Raw genomic sequence first — 19418 nt, 5'->3', positions numbered from 1 at the left:
TCCTGCTGACTTATTCCATTTTAATAAATAAATACAGAAAAATAAGTTCATGGCTCCATAGAGATGTGGTCCTAGTTATAATGCAGGTCAGTAGACAGAGACGCACTGAGGAAAGACAGGCTGCAATCACACAGAAGCAAATAATTTTATCCCTCTACTGCACAGATTTTATGCTTCCATGGCTGATGAAACATGAGCGATAATCAGATTTCACGTGACGGCCGCTCTTTATGTAGGTGGGGAACCGACGATGGCGGGTCCTGATGAGAAATCCAATTTGTTGAGCTCATGAAGCTGCAGTGACTGACAACAGCAAGCTCTGGTTACTGAACTATAGGAGCAAGATGTAGCTTATTGTACAGCTTTGACCTTCTGTCACCCTACAAAACATTACACCTTTGTATCTGCGTCGAAAAGGAAAAAATACAGAACACACAGAGCCATTATATGTCAAAATAATCCCACATGGAGTCTCCTCGGCTACACAATAACAAGCCATTGTGGTTGGGGCCGAATGATCAACAAATCTAGCCATCCAGTCCCCGGACACCGCTTGTTAAAAGCTGCCAGCTACAGTAGTCATACTGTGTGCAATTCATTATTCAGTGGGTTACCTCAAGGTAATTACAGTCACACGAGAACATAGAAACAACGACTGTCCTGTCAGGTCCAAGACACGTGGAGGTATATTGTGATAAATGACAGTATTAACATGCGCAAAGTCACATATCTCTTTAGAGAATTCATATCTTTGTCGCATTATAAAAAAAATTAATCAAGGAACATTATATCTGCTCATCCAAAATAATAATAATTATAATAATAATAATAATAATAATGATAATAATAAAAAAAGTTACCATGTTTAGCAGAATTAAAAAGAAAAATGGAAGATCTGCATCCCAATCAGTGACCAGTGAGTCTAGAAACACTTTATATGGTAAGTTAGGACAAGCCATTCTATTAATATATATTTATATATGTATGAAACAAGGATTAAGAGGACAGGAAATCATATCATCTCTGTCCTATCATATCATAACAGTCTCCGTCTTTCTTTACAACAGCTTATAATAAGAGCTTTCAAACACAGGCAGGATGTGCAAAAGGAAAGTAGTGCTACTCTGCAGCAGAATCAGATTCCAAATAAAGCGCGTAGACGGTCACATAATACATCTGTGCATCCCAAAAAAAATCTGCAGCTATTTTAATAATTATGTTTTTCTCCAAAAAAAAAAAATCCAACAGTCGATGTTCTCATGATGTCAAATGTGTCTATTTTTTAAAAACCTCTTTTTTAGTCTCAATTTAAAGAGAATTCAGGTTTTGGTCCACTGGTCAAACACCCTTTCTCACAGTTTCCTGACAAAATAAACAAATCCATCATAATATTTGGCTGACTGATCAATAATAAAAAAAACACTTGCAGCTCTAGTTTAAAGGTCCATCTTATACATATGTAATAAAATAAGGAATCTGTAGAAGATAATCAATTAATGACTTTCAGAGCTTTTGCAGTCGAGACTAAAATGACACCGCTGTGATGTGAAGTATGAATCCATTTTATGCTGTTAGGCACCATCAAACAAATAAAATGGACTTTAGCTTATTCAATAAAAACTGCTTGTGGTTATCAGATCTCTCTCTCTTCTCTCTCCATCACCTTCTTTCTTCAGTCTCCCAAGTTCATATACAGTTAGGTCCAGTAAAGTTTCTAAGCTACACATTGGAAACAGTCTCGTTTAGTTCTGTGGTGGCTCCTGTACACAGCAGCAAAGGGACGAGGTTCTACTAAGTTTGACTACTGTACTCAGCACCAGCTCTCTGGGTGTTTACCAGACGAGCAAAGTGCTAGAGCGGAGTGTTTGCACGTATGAAGCTGTACACGGTCCTTCATGTACACTCAGCGGCAGAAAGCCTCAGCAGCGAGCTCAGCGGTCTGCCGCTTCACGCGATTTGTTCTCGGTAGCCGGTGACCCGCGGACCGCTAAACAGCCCTTGTCTCCCTAATGTGGAAGCAGCACAACAAATATCGCCGGGGCCGGTTTCACTTAGAGCACGTGGCAGCAGTTGTACTGAGCCAGCGGCAGGATCTTGGGCTTGTTGTGTGTCGGTATGTTGAAGGCCAGAGCTTTCTCACACAGAGGAAACTGAAAGAGACGCTCACGAAGCTTCACGCTGTGCCGTTTTCCCTGCTCCACCCTCGGGGCAGACTCCTCCCGGGTCGTCGCTGCGCTGTGGGGCTGACACCTGTCTGTTAAGAGGTCATCTCTACCGCTTTCTCCTCCCCTGTCGCCTTCTCGTCCTCCTTGTTGCAGCTCCATCTTGTTCCGCCTGGCGGAGGACACCGGGGAGTGATGGGGGTCAGGTTTAGGGAGAGGAGGATGGGGTTTGTTGGTGTTGTTGTTGGGTTCCACCTCCTCGTCCTTTCCTTCCTCTCGGGCTGTGATGTCATGCTGGCCCTGACAGCACGGCACACCCAAAGCCAGCTGGGAGAATGGCGAGACTTCAGGAATCTGACTGACCAGCCTGTCTCCATGACTGACTGGCTGATCTGAAATCACACACCCACTGTCTTCAGTTTTGATTTCTGTCTCCACCTCTGCTTTGTCCCCCTCCTTCATCACCTCCAATGAGCTTCTTAACTCTTCCTCTTCACTGCTGTCTTGATTGTCTGCTCCATCCTGTGTCTTTTTAGTTTCTCTTTCTGGCTCTCCCTCTAGTAAAGAGGCAGAGCCTTCCCCTTCTTTTATCATACTTTCGTTCTCTTCCTCCTCCTCCTCCTCCTCCTCCTCTTCTTCTTCTTCCTCCTCCTCCTCCTCACAGATCTGCTGAAGTGCAGGAAGGTTCTTGGTGATGGGAGGCTCTTCAGCTGGAGGTGGACGCAGGGTGAAGCTGAGGCTGGGCTGCCACGGAGCAGGGAAGGGCTTGTCAGACGATGGCCTTGCAGCGAGTAGATCCCCGCACTCAGGCACTCCTGAGTGGGGAGAGCTGGGAGAAAGGGCCCCTGAGAGCCAGTGCGGTGGGGCCTCTGGACTGAGGAGGGCGTTATCCAACCCCTGGAGCCAGTGGTGAGCCTCAATCTCATCAAGTGAGGAGCGGCGAGATGGATCTTTCTGCAGCATCCTGGAGATCAGACTGACAGGAAAGACAGAGAATTTTATTGTTTGATGGAGGTGATGTAAACGTCTGTTATACTTTAAGCGATAAGCTTTTGGAGCGACTGATTTGACACAGAAAACGACCTGATTCTGATCTGATCTAGGCCATCGGCACACTTATTAAAACCCGTATGTCCAGAAGGATCTTCTGTTCTATTCAGCTCCTCTTCTCAATTGAAACACACCATTGTGTGACCGAGGGCAGAGTCATATGACAAGTGCCGGGTCAGATGTTCGAGGATGTGTTTGCTGCTGCAGATAATCTGACAAAAACCACAGGGCAGAGAGTATTTATGGCTGCTGCCTTTTTAACCTCAGAAGACCGAAGACAAGCTGGAAAAAACCTTTGGGGAGGAAGATGGAAATAAAGCTTCTGTTTTTTTTACACACACACTCTTTGGTATTCAAGGCTAAGGCCTTTGACTCCCCACTTGTGATGTAAATAAAAAACGGTGTGTAAACGATGTATTTCTAATGGTGCCCGTGTTGTACAGAAACGGCTCGATGATGACAAGAACCGTGAAATGAGCCTAAAAAGTGGCGTGCTGCTGAAAGTCAGATTTATTGTTGGTTTACTGGCCAGTAATCTGAACTTCCCTCTTTCATAACACAGAGAACAAAAAAGATTGGTGCTTGCACAGCATTACAGTCAGATGGAGGTCTGGACTTTGACACCTTGATTCTTTTCTTTTTCAGTCATTGTAGATTTGCTGCTGTGCTTGTAATCACTGCCTCACTGAATGACCCAATTTTCTGCAAGCTTTAGCTGATGCACAGATGGCCTTACATTTGACTCCACAACACTTTGGTACACAAAGGAGCTCAGTGTGACATGTCGCTCAGACCAAATTTACATCACTTTTTTTTTCAATGACCTTTTCCCTCACAAAAAAACAAGACGATAACTAATAAAAATATTTGCGGTCGCCAATGCGGACCCTCAGACTCTTAGTAGATGCACCTGTGGTATAAATGTCAATATCCTATGTGACTTCCTGCTTGAGTTATGGGATTCTCAAGTTTTTCAGAAAATTTGACCTCTGACCCTTTGATCGAGATCATTGAAATTTGAACTTGTTTAGGATATTTAGTAGTAGTCAATATCATAATCCTGCGTTGCCTCGAGTTATCATGTTCACGCCGCCTGCTCAGCTAAGGGGTAAAAATGAATGCACAAGGACAAAAAAAAAAAAAAAAAAAAGATGACGTGTACTGACACTTTTATCAACAAATTAAAACAAGATGAAAATATCCTCCAGAGACCAGATCCAAGATCGGCGATCAAACTAATGAAGTTATGTAGAAAGGTTTGGAAGTGACCCAATCAGAGGTAATCTCCTTGTGAGTGGGGGCGGTACATCTAGCTCCCAATTCTCTCCTTTCCTCATAAAAAAAAAAACCCCACAACAAAATTACATCAATGTGGACAACAGGCAAGAAAATACATATCTGATTTTTGAAAATTAATGTTGTGTATTTGAATTGACTTATTAGGATTTGAGAACTTCCTGGTTTATGTTCACAGGACATCCTGCAGAGGTTGTAACTGGGTTTGGAGGTGTTAACGCTGTCCCGATGTTAACCCAGTGTGTGTGTTTTGGATCAGACTGTTAGGAGTGAAGGTAAGATTGTGAAGACAGATGTGCACCTGTGAGCTTTATTTTGTTTCCGGATTAGCAAAACTAAAGACCCAGAAGTTTCTGTGTTGCAATGTTTGGGATGATTCTCACACTGTTAGGGAGAACTATATGTGCAGCAGGGTAATGGAGCCTTTGAGGAAACTAGGACACTGAAGTTATTCAGTGAAACGCACGCTAATGAGATGATTTTACGGTCAGCAGATTTTTAACTCATCTACTGAACAGCAGAACCCTCTGGCAGAGAAATCAAAAATAAAGCATTCAGAATAATAAAACCTTTTTCTTCCTCTGAAGATCTGGCCTGAGAGGACCTTGATTGTAAGCTAAGATTTTACTCACTCTCTGCACTCGTCAGACACATGTTCAGGAATGGAGTAACGACAGTCCAAAATCATGACCAGAGTCTCGCTGTCGTTGGTTTCCTGGAAGGGAGGGACTCCACACACCAGCATGTAGAGGATCACCCCCAGAGACCAGATATCTGGAACACACACACACACACACACAAAAAAAATCACAAAAATTTGCCTTAAATAGCAAATAATTTCCAGACTGAAAATAGCCTCCCATCCCTCTGCTCTCTCATCATAGTTAGAATACTCCGAGCTCCACGGGTCAGATAGGGTATTTAAAAAATTGCCTTTTTGAATGTAGCTCTACTCATTGATCTCAAGTGGTCTCCTTTCTGCCTTAGAGCAACAGTGAGGTCTAGGGTCAGGGTACACACAACAGAGCAGCTCAGATTAAACTACTGCATTCCTCAATGACGTGAAACAATCTAAGAGGAAAGCTTGTGAGTAACAGCTGGATGTCCGGTTTTTAAGAGTCAAAACTTTAAGCGCTAAGCTGTAGACAACTCGGCTAAGCGCTCCTGACCCCGACTGTAAAACCACATTCACACATGCCCGGGCTTCCTGACCGACAGCACTGCTGACAGCGTGCCCTTTTCCCGTCTCCTCCCTTTCCTTCCCCTTTTCCACTTGCCTACCCTCCCTCTCCCGTCCTGATGTAGCAAGAGGAAGTCGATTCACACTCAAAACGGCCTCAGTGAGGCAAGAACACAGCAGCCGGGTCAAGGAAACTCACGCAAGCTGAGGAAAGCGATCTGAGGGCTGAAGGCCATAACAAACAGATGGCTTGTTGTGGTGTTGTGCTATTCTGAGAATGAACTCCCTTCTATCTTTTATGCCTCTTCTCGTGTTGCTTCCCAAACACTGGAAAAAAGAACACTGAACACTGTTTGCATTGTGTGCCAGCCCCAATGTAACACTGTAAATATCACAGATCGTAAATCTTCATCGCTAAAACCTGTCTCTGCTGATATCCCGTTTCCTTCGTGTGCGACCTAAAGGGTAATTAAAGTGGTCTGACCTTGATTTTACAGCTTTTGCTGCTAATCTTTCAGTTTTCCCCTCCACTGTGGATTCTTCAGGGAACACTGCGCTCCACATATAAAGCTATTAAAACTAATTTTTTTAAGCGTATTTACACATCTTTTGTGTTCTTTCCTGCAGAAGAATTACAGCTGTGAAACCGAGACTGAAACTATGATACAAACACTTGTCATGCCTGTACTGCGATACCTCTGAGGGGCTGTTGGTTAAAGCAGGCGAGGTCTGGTAAAAGCCGTAACGCTCGTCAGAATTCAAATACCTACATTCAAAAACATTGACCATTCCAAGGGGCGAAATCCTAAAGATTTTAGTGCCTCAGCTTCTTAACTATCAATCCTTCATTAACCAGCTCATATTACTTGTCCTTTAATTCAGCTTAAGGCTCAACCTTTGACATCAGTGATATCACAACATGAACAATAATCTTGGTTCAAACTAACTGTCCACACCAGTAATAAAATATTAAGCTGTACTCCTGACTGTGAGAAAGACAATCATCACTGGTTAATGAGGTTGTGTTATGAGATAATGAACTAAGGGGACACAGCGTGCTCATTTAGTAACATTTGTCAGTGACACAACCAGTTTAAACCTGAAGGGAACTGACGTTTAAAAAATGAACATCACGCTGTATCAAAAGAGACTTGATATTACTGAACGAGACCAAAAAGTCATCCAGAAAGATACTTTGTTGCAAAAGCAGACAGTTTGATCAGATTTCTCTATTTGAATTTAGTTGAAAAATGCCAAGAGACATGCATAAAATAGCAGTTTTGTACCTACAGGATGATTACCAAAGAGGGATTAGCTGAAAACTTACCATATTTCAGCAAAATAAATTTGAGGAAATTGGACAAAAAGAAGAAGTGGGAGTCCCTTAAATCTATCAGCAACACAGAAACAGTATCTGAAAATTATGACCTTAAGAACCAGGAAAACAAAAACAAAAAACAAAGACCCGCCTTACACTGTATTTCCATTTATGTTTGCATATGTCAATAAATTGCTGCCTCGATTTCCCTTTTTCTTAATGAAACAAAGAAATGAGTACAAATAAAACAGTAGTAGTACAACAAGTGCTTTTTAGAGTTTAGTTATGTTATGTATGACAATCGCTTCGTCTTTTGAAATTAATTAATTTACACATATACCCCAGCTATTTTTTATTTTTATTTTGGAGGGCTTTTTCAAAACTTTTACTAGTTTACAATAAAAGGGAAAGAGTGGGAGAGAATGGAGTTGGGCCGTAGGCAGACTGGTTTTTAGATCTGAGACACATTGAACAGATTGGAGAGACTGAGATAACCAAAAAGCACCACTGAACGACCCTGTACAACTCCTCCATGTAATACACTGTACACACCGTAATAGCTCCACCCTTTGCACATGCTCTACAGTAAAATAACAAATGTTTTACAGGTTAGAGTTAAATGTCAATCATATATATTTCACCTCTATAATAGTCTTGATATTTAAGTGATTTGTATATATTAGTGATCTTTCTTTGTAATATATCATATTATTTAATTAGGTTAGTCTGTTACTGTCTTAGAGCAACTGTAACCCACACAATTTCCTTAGGGATTAGTAAAGTATTCTGATTCTGATTTTAAAGGTTATTGCATTCAGTGCTAACAGACACATGCTAACACGCTACACACAAATGTTTCCAGTAAAAAATAAAATAAAAAAAAGATTCAATGGAACAAAGTGAATCAGCAATCTGCCGATTCGATTTGTTCCATTTAAAGCACCGGATGCACATGTTCGAACTCTTTACCCTTTGAAATCCTACTAGGAGTAACCTAGTATCTGTCATATTTCAGGCCTGCTTATAGAACGAAATGTTTGCACCAGAAGTAAGTAAATGTGGTCTCTGCCTATGCAGCTACCCCATAGGATGTGGTCATCAAACCACATAATTGTCAAACTTTATGCAATAGTTCAATGAAACTGGAGAGCTGTCCCACACTGGTGCTACAAGAAAGACGAGCAGTAACCACAATAAATAACATTTATACGGAAAATGTGGGGGAGGTTTAGAGTTAATAATAAAAATGACACATGTATTACCTGAGACTGCTAGACTGCTAACCATAACCCTGAGATGCTCTTTGTTTTCTAAATATCGACATCCGTTTCTCAGAATTGAAGCCCTTGTGGACACAGCACACTTGCAGTGCAATCAGTTTTGCAACTAATTTAGTTCACATTAGTTTAAAATAACACATAATAGTGGACATGTTTTAGGGCACAGGTAATCCTGAAACTGCAGAGATGCAGTGTGCCTGCAGCTACACACACCGTTATAATAACACAAAACAAAACCCTCCTTATTAAATCCTGAGCAAGTCAGACATAAAAGGATTTCAAAAATATTTTTAGGAGTATAATAAAACATTGTGGTACATTCAAATCCTCCTCCATCCAGTGATTCTCACATGTAACAGCCCCGTATGTGATCAGACATCCAGCCATTGTTCCACATTGTTCTCATGACAGTCCAAACAAGAGCCCTCAGTTCTCACCACACGACTATCGCACGCACGCTCATGCACACGCTAATATTGGTCCAGGGACGTATTATGCAACAGGGAGGAGAAACCACTGAGTGCTGGGAGTGTACTTTTCTCTGCTCACTGGGGAATATCACACATTCTTACCATGCATTAGTGGCCTGCTGACAGGACAAAGATCAACAGCAGACACACACACATACATCCATACAAAGTAAACACAAACCAGATGCAGATATAGGCTGAATCACGTTAGAAAATAAGTTAAACTATGAAAACTGTTGCGATACAAAACCTCGTGCACAGAATTCACTGCAGCTTCAAAGAGTTAATGACTGATCTGTGGTTCTCTACTGGGGCCATCTCCTTTTAAGTACACTTTTCAAGGCCAAATACGTCAGAAAGGGTCAGCACAGCTGACTCGTTTCCAACGGGTCCTCAAGTTCAGACTAAATATAAATGCAGCCCTTTTTTTGCCCACATTTGGCCAGCATGAAAAATGCTGTTAGATCATCAGTAACCGATGTATTACAGGAATTTCTCATGATCTTGGGAAATGTTATTATTTTGATATGATTATCTTCTAAGTCTTTCATAAAAATCTTGATAAGGAAGGAAGTTGTCAATACATGAAAATACATACTCATATTATTTTAATAACTGTGAAGTCATCTGGTGTGGTTACCTTGACATGAAACTGTGTTACTTCAAAAGAAATGCAGTAATAAACTTAAAACAATAGTAAATAACAACACCGGCCAAAACGCTAAATTGGAACATTAATGAAATAATGTGATAGTTTTTATTAAATTTTTTTGCAGTGCGTATCAAAAATTCAGGCAAATTACATTTAGCGAACTATTCTGGACCAAAACTGGCATTCATACAGATACTTTTCAGGTTGTTCTGGTAAATGTAATTTTACTAATATTGCTACTGAATCATGTGTTCATCCCCTTAAAACAAATGTGAAGCTTACAGTGAGCAGACTGGAGAGTCCACACAAAAGTAGCTGAACTAGTCAGGAAGTACAGTTCCCCCCTTAAACACAACAGAAAAGTATTCAAACAAGGTTTTGCTCTGTAGGCACTCTTATGACAAAGTCAGGAACTTATTTTGCTGTGCCACTGATATCTTAAAATAGAGACCAGTTGGTGACCTCCTTGGAAATCTCTGGGAAAAATGTCTATATAAGAACAGTCTCAACTGACTGGTGAGTGGCTGCTGCACCAAAACCCTGCTAATGACTGCTTTAGTTGCTAACAGATTGCTGCTGTTGCCTTCAGTTTGCATGACATGTACCGATTCGTCTGCAAATGCTCGCTATTTTCTCACCAAACTATAGTGACACTGTAAACACCTTCAAAATAAAAGTTGTATCTTACTGCTGCAACCAACACATTTGGTCACAATTTCACTGCCATTTGATGAGTAATACAAAGTACTGGTGACCATGGCAACCTGCAGGCAACCTAAGCAATTGCAAGGAGGTTTTCGGTGCAGCACCGTACACTTTTTTTGTGACCAATTCAGCTAGCAATTTCCAGAAATCTCCAGAAGCCACTGGCCATGTAATCAACCAGTAACTACTAGATATCTCCACCTCAGATAATATACTGGTTGCCGACAGGTCTCCAGGCCTGTGTGACTGAAGCCTTACACTGACTACTGAAGTTTAACACATTAAGAATGTATTTATTTATTCAGAATAGGATGATGCCATTTAAAATACTTTAGCAATCAATTTCATTTACGGATATGCCATCAGTTCATTAAATTAACAGAAAATTTCCCCCCGCCCTGGTATCACAGAAAGCCAAGTTGCTTTCATGTTGCTCTCTTATCCAACATGAAATTCTGAAATACTGGAATTTTAAAAAATATGCCAAAATGCATGTTTAATGTTGAATTCCTATTAAAAAAAAGTGCATCATTTTCCTGGATTGAGACGGTCAGGTGGGAAGCGTTTGCTGACCTGACGCAGAATAACCCTTTAGGCTACTTTCGGGCAGGTGACAGCAAAGACTGTTTAAAAGAACAAGAAAAAAAAAGTTGAGAAGCATTTCTTAGGTCCTAAGAGAGAGCCATTACAAATCACATGCTGTGCCCAGAAACATCGACTGATGCACACTGTTGCACAATATTCCCCCCAAGAAGGATGCATCTGTTTTTGGATTTAGTTGCTAAGAGATAATCTGTTCACTGCACCATTATACTTCCTAGTATGTGTCAACGTTGCTGGTGCTGTGGTTTTCAAGCTTTGGAAAAGTACTTGTTGCTACAAACAGTCAAGCAGCCTTGAGGTTGATATGAAAACACCAACAAAGAGGTTTTGTGCGGAAAACCTCTCGGTAAAGAAGCTCTTCCTTGGTCTAAAATAGGATGTTCAGAGGGGGCTTTACATGTGCTACTCCCCACTGGGTAATGAGCAGCCATGACCCTCCACCCTAAAGCAGACAAATGAGTGGTGTGTATGATGTGGCAGCCAGATACAAAGACTGAACACATTTGTCGACACTGGAGAGCACATCAAAGAGTTCAAAGCCACCTGTAACCCCCAGATTTCATTACTGTTTCTGACTTACTAAGCACTGTATCTAGCATGTAGGTATTTAGAGAATCTAACTGACACAAAAAAGCCCATACATTTAATGCTTCAGTCTGTAAAAAAGCAGCTTTTCCTCTATCACATTTGGGGGTTTTTTCTGATTATGCCATCTTTATAACGTTAGTGCATTTTGCTGAACCTTTCCATGGCAACCAGCTGTCAGAAACACAAACATTTGTAGCTGACTCTCAGAATAATCAGCCAAAAGCAGAAGTTCCTCCTGTACAGAACATACCCGACCACTTTAGCTCTTCCTTTTTTCTTATCTGACATTTCCCTCAACTATATTGCACAGCCCTACTCTTTGTCATAACTCACCTCTTGCTGTCATATTTACATTTGTTCAGGAAGAGCTCTTTCCCACACTGATAAGCTACTATTTTTGTCCTCTTTAATTTATGACAAACTAATTCTCATTAGCCAGTGACTGGGAAAAATAAGGAAAAGACCCACATATATCGTTAACACGATGACCTTGGTCTGTGAAGCCTAACAATTACACTTAGAGTGCAGAAAGTGTACACACATGCACGCACACGGTAAAGGGCAGATATTATGTAACTGCAGTGTTTATCTTTTTCAAAGGCAAGAAGTCCTGCAGACATTCCTGCCTCTACTCTAAATCATATGACCGTCATCAAACACCAGCACCACGTCTTCAATCAAGCTGCATGTTAACTATTGCTGGACTGCAGATTTTGAAAGTTTTACAGTATATTAGGGTTTTATTATTATTATTATTATTATTAATAATAATAATAATATGACTTTTGAACACGACAACATTTTTATTGGTTTATAATGCTTCACTCTGCTGCTAGAAGGTTTTAATGTCATCATACATAAAGAAACAATAAAACCAATTAAACCAAAACAATAAATAATGTACTCATATGCTTTCATTAACAAACATTAACATCTGACAAAGGGCTAGTACAGAGCCAGTCCTTAGCAGGCTGCCTGTTATCTTCTTCTGTCAGATACAACACCTCTTATTGTTGCTGCTGTTTTTTTAAACACAGTCAGCATACAGCAAGCTTATTAGTGTTGCAGCGTTGGTACGATCTCCATTCGGAGTTCTTCAAAACTTTCTGTACACTTTTTATCATCATGCATGATCTCGGCCTCACTTGATTCCCTGTCGCTGTGTAAGGAGGAGCTCTGAGCTCAGAAGCAGAAAGAGCTCTCATCCTTCATCCTCCGACTTTACAGAATGTTATGCTATCTAGGTAGCAAGCATTGCCGAGCATGCTGCATGGTGTCTTTCAAATTATTGCCCCCCTGAAGAGAAGTTTCAGATTATTAGCTGCTGCTTTATATTGCTTTTTGTACCACACAACTAGAACTGTGGGTAAGAAGGCTGAACAGTTAAAATAGATCCCCTCTCCCCTGCATGTCAGTCCAATATTATAGTACATGTAAGCCCCTTGAAAAGCCACAGAAGCTGCTTTGTCGATTTACTGGTTTGGTGACATCCTGTATAAAGTTATCAGATGTACATCTAGTATACTTTCAGGCTTTAAAGTATAAAACAAAATCCCCACAGCAGCCTGATTATATCAGACTGAAATATCAAACGGACACAGACTGCAGTCTGTGTGTGCGCGTGCAAAGATAGGTTTATGAGTCATCTTACTAAGCTGAGATCACTGAGGGACATCTCTTCTTCTGTGCAGCTCAGGATTACGACAAACATTCATGAATATATAGATGCATGTGTGCACGGAGTGATGGAAGTGTACATTTCTGTCAAAGTGACGACATAAACATGAAATCTACAGTTTGAGTCACACTAAGACGAGCAAAAATAGAACAGAAAAATGCGCTTCGAGTCAAGTGAAGCAGAAAACAGGCTTAAAGGATGTAATAATAATAAATGGATTTCAATGGACGCCCTTCGAGTGGACGCTTTTAGAAACAGGAAGTGACATTAAAAAGGAACTAATGCAACTTGTAAGTCATGCTGAAGTTATGTGTGCGTGTGAAAAGATTCTTCAGATCACAATTCTCATCTTTACGACACCCATAAACAATATAGCAAATTCAAAGCACTGGTTTCTTAAATTACAGTTTTTCTTGTTTTGATCCATTTACATGTGCAAATGCCAGTAAAAGCCCTTCTGCAAGAGCACAAACTATTTTACATTCAAGACAGATGCATTTGTAGTTGACAGAACGGCAACCAGACCTTGCCGAAATCCAGCCTATTCCAGCTTAGCAGATAAGACCACCGACATCCCTGAAGCCCACATGCTGAGTTTGCCTGCCCCCCCGGGATGCGCAAGACCAAATCCCTCAATTCTCCTTCTGTTTCTATAAACTCAAATCCCACAATCTATCTGCCGGCTTCACCTCTAAACTCCCACAAATCCCAACAGTACAGAGCAGCCTTTCTAGTAAGGATAAACAGTGATGCACAGTAGTTTCTCTATCTGCTATCTGTCTCTGTCCTCATCTCCCTCTCGCACACATACACACACACACAAATGCTTGTTATGCAGAGTGGGGGCATGCTGGTGAGCTGCAGTGGTTGGTTCCTCTGCAGAACGTGCCCAGTTGGCTCATGACTGGCTGGCTTGCTTAGACTGACCCAGATACACACACTAATCCTCAACGGATATACAAACACACACACACACACAGACAATTGCATACTAGCACACAAATATGGAAGAGACACACTGAGACACAAGGAAATGCACAGGGATACCTACACAGGGTCAAAGAGACAAATATGGGCACCTACTGTTCACCCACACAAACAGTTGGGCTCACGGAAACAGACAATACAGGCTTGTTGGTGAATTTTGACTGTGTTAGCAGTTTGTTGCAGCTGCATCAAACACAATCAGTAATTTTTCCACCCATTGGCAACAGCACATGACAAAACAGCTTCATCTTATCTTACCTAATCTGCTGACTCTACTGTGTGAACAAAAGATCTTCAACAGCCGTCAACCAGACTTTAAAAAAGTAAGTTTTTCTAAACTACTTAATCTAAGGTTAAGAAAAAGAAATGTTAAAATCCTCAGACGAAAATGTATATTTTAACAACTTTGCTCCCATGACGAATGGGTAAAATCTGATGTGGGTGCCGACAATGATAAGGCGTCTGGTAGAAAGCTACTGAATTTACCCTCAGGCAAGTTTGCTCTGCTCAGAGTGGAAAATAATTAAATGACATGAAACAGATATTGAAGCCTCGATGGCAAAATTACACATGCTAATCAAAGAAAAGAAAGACTTTGATGCTGCATGCAACCTCTGGGCATCGCTCAAAAGTACAGAGGCCTTTAATCATTTCATTTTTTGAAAAATCTGTAAATTTGTTTCTCTATTAATCGATTTTACGAGAAAAAATAGAGCACACTGACTGCTTTAATTTCTCCGTCGTGTATGTGTTAGAATGCATAACAACTTAAGCATTCCAATACACAAAACAAAGTTCATTATCACATATTTGAGGAGGTAGAACTGACCAATGTCTGCTATTTACACTTTAAAAATGTTCAAGTTTGATAATACAAACACTCCAGTGCAGTTTGTGCTCACCTGTCTACTTATGAGCCCCTGTCACTGGTTTTACTGGACTGCGAGTTTTTCCCACTGTACTTGAGAGGGCCACCCAGATATATTTTGTTTATTATTGACACTTTATATAACTGAGACAACAACTACCTACAGTCTTTCCTGGCTAGTGTGTCTGTAGAGACATGCATGTTGCTATTATGGTGGTTGTTCAGCTGTCTCGAGGCTTTCGTTCAGCAGCCAGATGGACTCCAGCTTCACTCTCTTGGAGTGCATAGTCCTTTTTTCTGTTCTGGAGATCTGAGGTAAGCTGGAGGCTTGCAGAGCAGGCCAAGAAGGCAAGCTAGTCCATCCAAAGGATGAGGAACTCACTGTCGAGGCAGCTGATTACTGCCTCGTTAAATGTAGATATAGAATTAATGACTACAATATAATTATTTACTTGGAATTTATTTAGGAACACAAGGAAGTATTGTGTGAGTATTGTGAGTATTTCTGTGGGATATATCATAAACCTACTAAAAATACTCTTACATTCTACCACTGTTCAACAGTTTGTCAAATATTGTTTTTCCCCCCTCATAATATTACCATAATAACAGAGTATAAAAACAAAGCCAACAAAGCGGATATTTCTAAATATGATGATGTTATATAAGACTAATTTGCATTTTATGTTTGCCTCCCTTTGTCCAGGTTTGCCTGGCAGCTTTAAAATCTCTGATCTCAAGCTCAGCGCTTAAAAAACAAAACAAAATAACAACACATAGATACAAAAAAGAAAATACATTTTCTCTGTCTCACCCACAGCCGGAGCATCGTACTCTTCTCCCAGCAGAATCTCAGGAGCAGAATATGCCAGCGACCCACAGCTGGTGGCCAGCATCATCCCAGGCTGGAATAAGTTGCTGAACCCAAAGTCAGTGAGCTTGACGGCGCCTTGCTGAGGGAAGAAAACCACGTTCTCAGGCTTCAGGTCCCGGTGCACTACATGCAGCTGGTGGCAGTAGGACACAGCACGCACAATCTGGGCGAAGTGACGCTTGGCGGTAACCTCGGCCACGCCTCCCTCGTGGCGGAGGATGTAGTCGTAGAGGTCACCGCCCTCAGCCAGTTCCATCACCAGGTAGAGAGTGGTGGGTGTGTCGATGACCTCGTAAAGGCGAACCACGTTGGGATGCTGCACCCGCCTCATGCATCTGATAATGGAGGGACACATTTAAACAAAGATGGTTTCAACCATTCATCTTGAACAGCAAGCTTCTTAGTCTGAGATCAGTATCTGTTCAATCTTTATTTTTTATCATTCATACCTCACTTCCTGTAAGAGGTGGCTCGTTGCCATTACATCTAGTTTTGTCTTGTCTATCATCTTGACAGCCACCAGTTGCCCCGAGTTGACATTACGGCCCAGTTTAACAACAGCAAAGTGACCCCTGCCCAACGTCCGACCCAGATGGTACAGTCCGCTGAGATCAGAGCGACCAGGGCTGCTCTGCAGGTCCGGATGTTCATCCTGGGAAGCATTTATACCTCCAGAGGAGTCCATATTTAAAACTGAGAGGGGCTTCACAAGAGAGCAGGTGGAAATTGGTTGCGTGAAGGTGTCAAGGACTGAAAAAAGGGAGGGAAGGTGCAAGGCAGCGAAGTTCCTCACTGCTGAAGAGTCGCCTGGTTGGACAAAGAAATGACAACACAATGAAACTAAATTGACTGTGCTGATTATTTTGGCCTTTGGCCCGAAGGGAAAAGGGCTTTCGATGAGGTCAGCTGCTGCCATCAGGCACGGGACCAGAAAGAGGCTGATATTAAACATCGCTTAACGAAAGGCACAGAAAACAGGACACGGTTAAATTAAGTAGCGAGGACTAGATTAGAGTGTAGCAGAATTACAGTCTAGCAATAAGAGCAACAGAGTGTAAAATATTGTGTTATTGTCTGAGGGGCTGCGTTTGGCTCCATCTCAAATAACACCATCAAGCACAAATGGCACGCTTAATCAATACTGTAACAAGAAACCATAATGTACATCTGTGCGCGTACGCGAGTGTGTTTGTGTGTCATTAGTTCGGTTAAGAGGGTCACAAGGTGGCAATAGACCTGATGATATCATCATTATATCATCCCCAGCTTCACTGCTGCTTTCTTTTGATTTTTATTAGGTTATTCAGTTGGAGGAAAACAGGTAAACACACGGATGGGAGTTCATCTATAAAGGTGAAAAACAGAAAAATAAAGTAGATGTTGTTCAAAGTTACTAGAAATTAAATCTTTGTTGTGTGGGAAAACTTTAAGCCCAGTAAATTAAAAAAAAAAAAAAAAACGTTGTTCTACACCTCTGAAGTATCCATTGGCAGCTAATAGCCCCTTTAGTGAATAAAACCTTAAAAAAAATTGTAAATACTGTTTCTTAGGGGTTGTTTTGCATCTCTGTAGGTACTCTGTATCTGTAGTTATTCCATAATTTCTGTAGAGTCCCTTTGCTTCACGGTGTGATTGTTCTTTTGTGCCTACCTGCAAGTCAGTTTTTTACATTTCTGTTTTCATTTTGATTTCGTTTCAGTTATTTCCCAGACTCTGCTTGCTTTCGGTTTAGTTTTTAGTGTTAAAAATGTAGCTAATATTGTTTTTTTCCACCAAACTTTTAGCTTTTATTTTTCTCACGCCGTAGTTGTTTTCACAACTTTTTTCTTCCCATAAGCAGAAGAAACTTTTGCATCTCTTTGTATCTCTAAGTGGGCTTTTCTCTGTGACTTTTCTGTTGTTTTGAGTATCTGCAGTCACCGTGCATCTCTTTCCACAGTTGTTTTTCTCTACTTTTTGTCATGTTGTATCTCTGCAGTTGTTTAACATCTCTTTGCAGTCATTTTCCACTTCTTTGACGGGAGTTTTGAGTGTATTTGGCATCATCTCTGCTTGTTTTTGTGCCTTCTCTCTAACTGTTTTGCATCTCTTTTGAGTTAGCGTTCACTTGATTACACTGACAACTACAACAATCATTTCAAACAAAGGCTCAGAGGACCCTTTTGAGCTATTCTGAGGCAGACATATGATTTTATCAAAACGGACAACTGTTTTTTTCATCTACAACCTTTTACACTATGATTTATTTATCACCAGTATATAACGCAGCATCACTATTATCGGCAGCCTATTTAAAGCCCCTCTGAACAGCTTCTCCGGGCAGAATCAGGCCTCCCTGTCTTAGATATGTGCTAATGTCCTCGGTTGTACAGTTGTATCACATCCACTGCACCCCGTAATCCTGACTCGGGGCTGCCACACTTGTGTTAAGGCCAGCTGTTCTCTTCTTGGCCTCAACTGCAGTCCCGAGTTGGCACACACACGCACGCGCATGTAGTCATCCTCCAAAACAACCATTACCAACAACCTCACGGACACCGACAGAGCTACGGCAGTAAAGTGCCGTTACTGCTGTGAAGATACAGCGGTGGCGGCGGTGCTAACTTACCATTGTCGTGTAAATATCCCGAGTAGCGAGCGGCTCTTTCGGTCACTCCGCGGCTCCACGCTCGGTGTCCCCGCTGAATTCTGCTGTGTGAGTCGGCAGCTTCTTGCTGTCTTTCACAACACTCCCATGTTCCCGGTCCATACTTTTCTCATGACCGCCCGCCTCACTTCGCACTCTCTCCGTGTCCTCGAGCTCCGCGACCGCGCGCCCGCTCATCGAAGTTGCAGAACGGAACTTGTCGTGCGCGCGCGTGTCCGGCTAGCTTTTGACGTCAATGCATATTTCGTCTCGCTCGCTCGCTCGCTCGCGCGGAGCAGCCAGCGGTCGCGAGCCTCTTGTACGCAGTGAGGAGAGGAAAATAACTGAATGGACGCTTCGGAAGTCCAAGAATTATGTAACGGCTGAGGTGTTTCGCTCTGTAAACAGGAGCAGGGAACAAAGAGCTATAGCATAGCGTACTGACAGGACAGGGGCCCCAGGACAGACGCACAGCGGGGCCCTCGACCTTACAAGATATCAAAGATGTCATGAGTCTTTGTGCTGGTTTCGTTTTTCTTTGCAACCGCTCTTTTTCCTTCTATCTATAGTTCCTTTATGCTTCTCTGTGCCACCTCTTTGTAATTCTTTTCATTAGTTTCAGTGTTATTGTTGAAGATTTGTCTTTTTGGTTGTCTTTTGGATCCTTGGAGGGCAGTTCCCAGTTCCCATACAGCCACTTTATGTTTCAGTGTGAAAATTTTTGCGTGTGTTATCTTTGCTTTTTATATTCTTTCTCTCTTCATAGTTCAAATGTAAATACACTATATTGCCAAAAGTCTTCACTCACCTATCCAAATCTTGAATTTCTGGTGTTCCAAACACTTCAACAGATGCATAAATTCAAGCACCTACGCATGCAGACTGCTTCTATAAACATTTGTGAAAGAATGGGTCGCTCCCAGGATCTGAGTGAATTCCAGCATGGTACCATGATAGCAACCATAAATATTCCACAGTAAACTGTCTGATATTATAACAAAGTAGAAGAGGTTTAGAATGGCAGCAACTAAGCCATGACATACTAGTCAACATTCACAGCAAGTACAATCACAGCAGATGC

At 41.5% G+C, this 19418-nt stretch overlaps 1 protein-coding gene across 1 annotated transcript; it reads right to left on the bottom strand.

The window, feature by feature from the left end:
* snrkb (SNF related kinase b) lies at positions 1-18615 on the bottom strand. The gene is made up of 5 exons (XM_085280489.1): positions 18320-18615; positions 16161-16518; positions 15652-16046; positions 5141-5282; positions 1-3138 (listed from the first exon to the last, which is right to left on the bottom strand). The coding sequence occupies exons 2-5, from the start codon at positions 16394-16396 to the stop codon at positions 2052-2054; spliced, it is 1860 nt and encodes a 619-aa protein (XP_085136615.1). The 5' UTR covers positions 16397-16518; positions 18320-18615; the 3' UTR covers positions 1-2051.
* Positions 18616-19418: the final 803 nt, after the last annotated feature.

This window comes from Mchenga conophoros, linkage group LG7, assembly GCF_057382185.1.
Source record: "Mchenga conophoros isolate Kocher_MC1m ecotype Shallow Benthic linkage group LG7, M_conophoros_male_GT1.1, whole genome shotgun sequence".
NCBI lineage: Eukaryota > Metazoa > Chordata > Actinopteri > Cichliformes > Cichlidae > Mchenga > Mchenga conophoros.
This window is presented reverse-complemented; position numbering and strand designations above follow the sequence as displayed.

What these genes read in the sequence shown, in the direction of transcription:
- snrkb (XM_085280489.1), bottom strand. Translation starts at nt 16,396, where the DNA reads ATGGACTCCTCTGGAGGTATAAATGCTTCCCAGGATGAACATCCGGAC. An exon ending in GTACGATGCTCCGGCTGTGG is followed by an intron (nt 5,283 to 15,651) that starts GTGAGACAGAGA and finishes TGTGTGTTCCAG; the next exon opens with ATATCTGGTCTCTGGGGGTG. An exon ending in GTGTCTGACGAGTGCAGAGA is followed by an intron (nt 3,139 to 5,140) that starts GTGAGTAAAATC and finishes CTTTCCTGTCAG; the next exon opens with TCTGATCTCCAGGATGCTGC.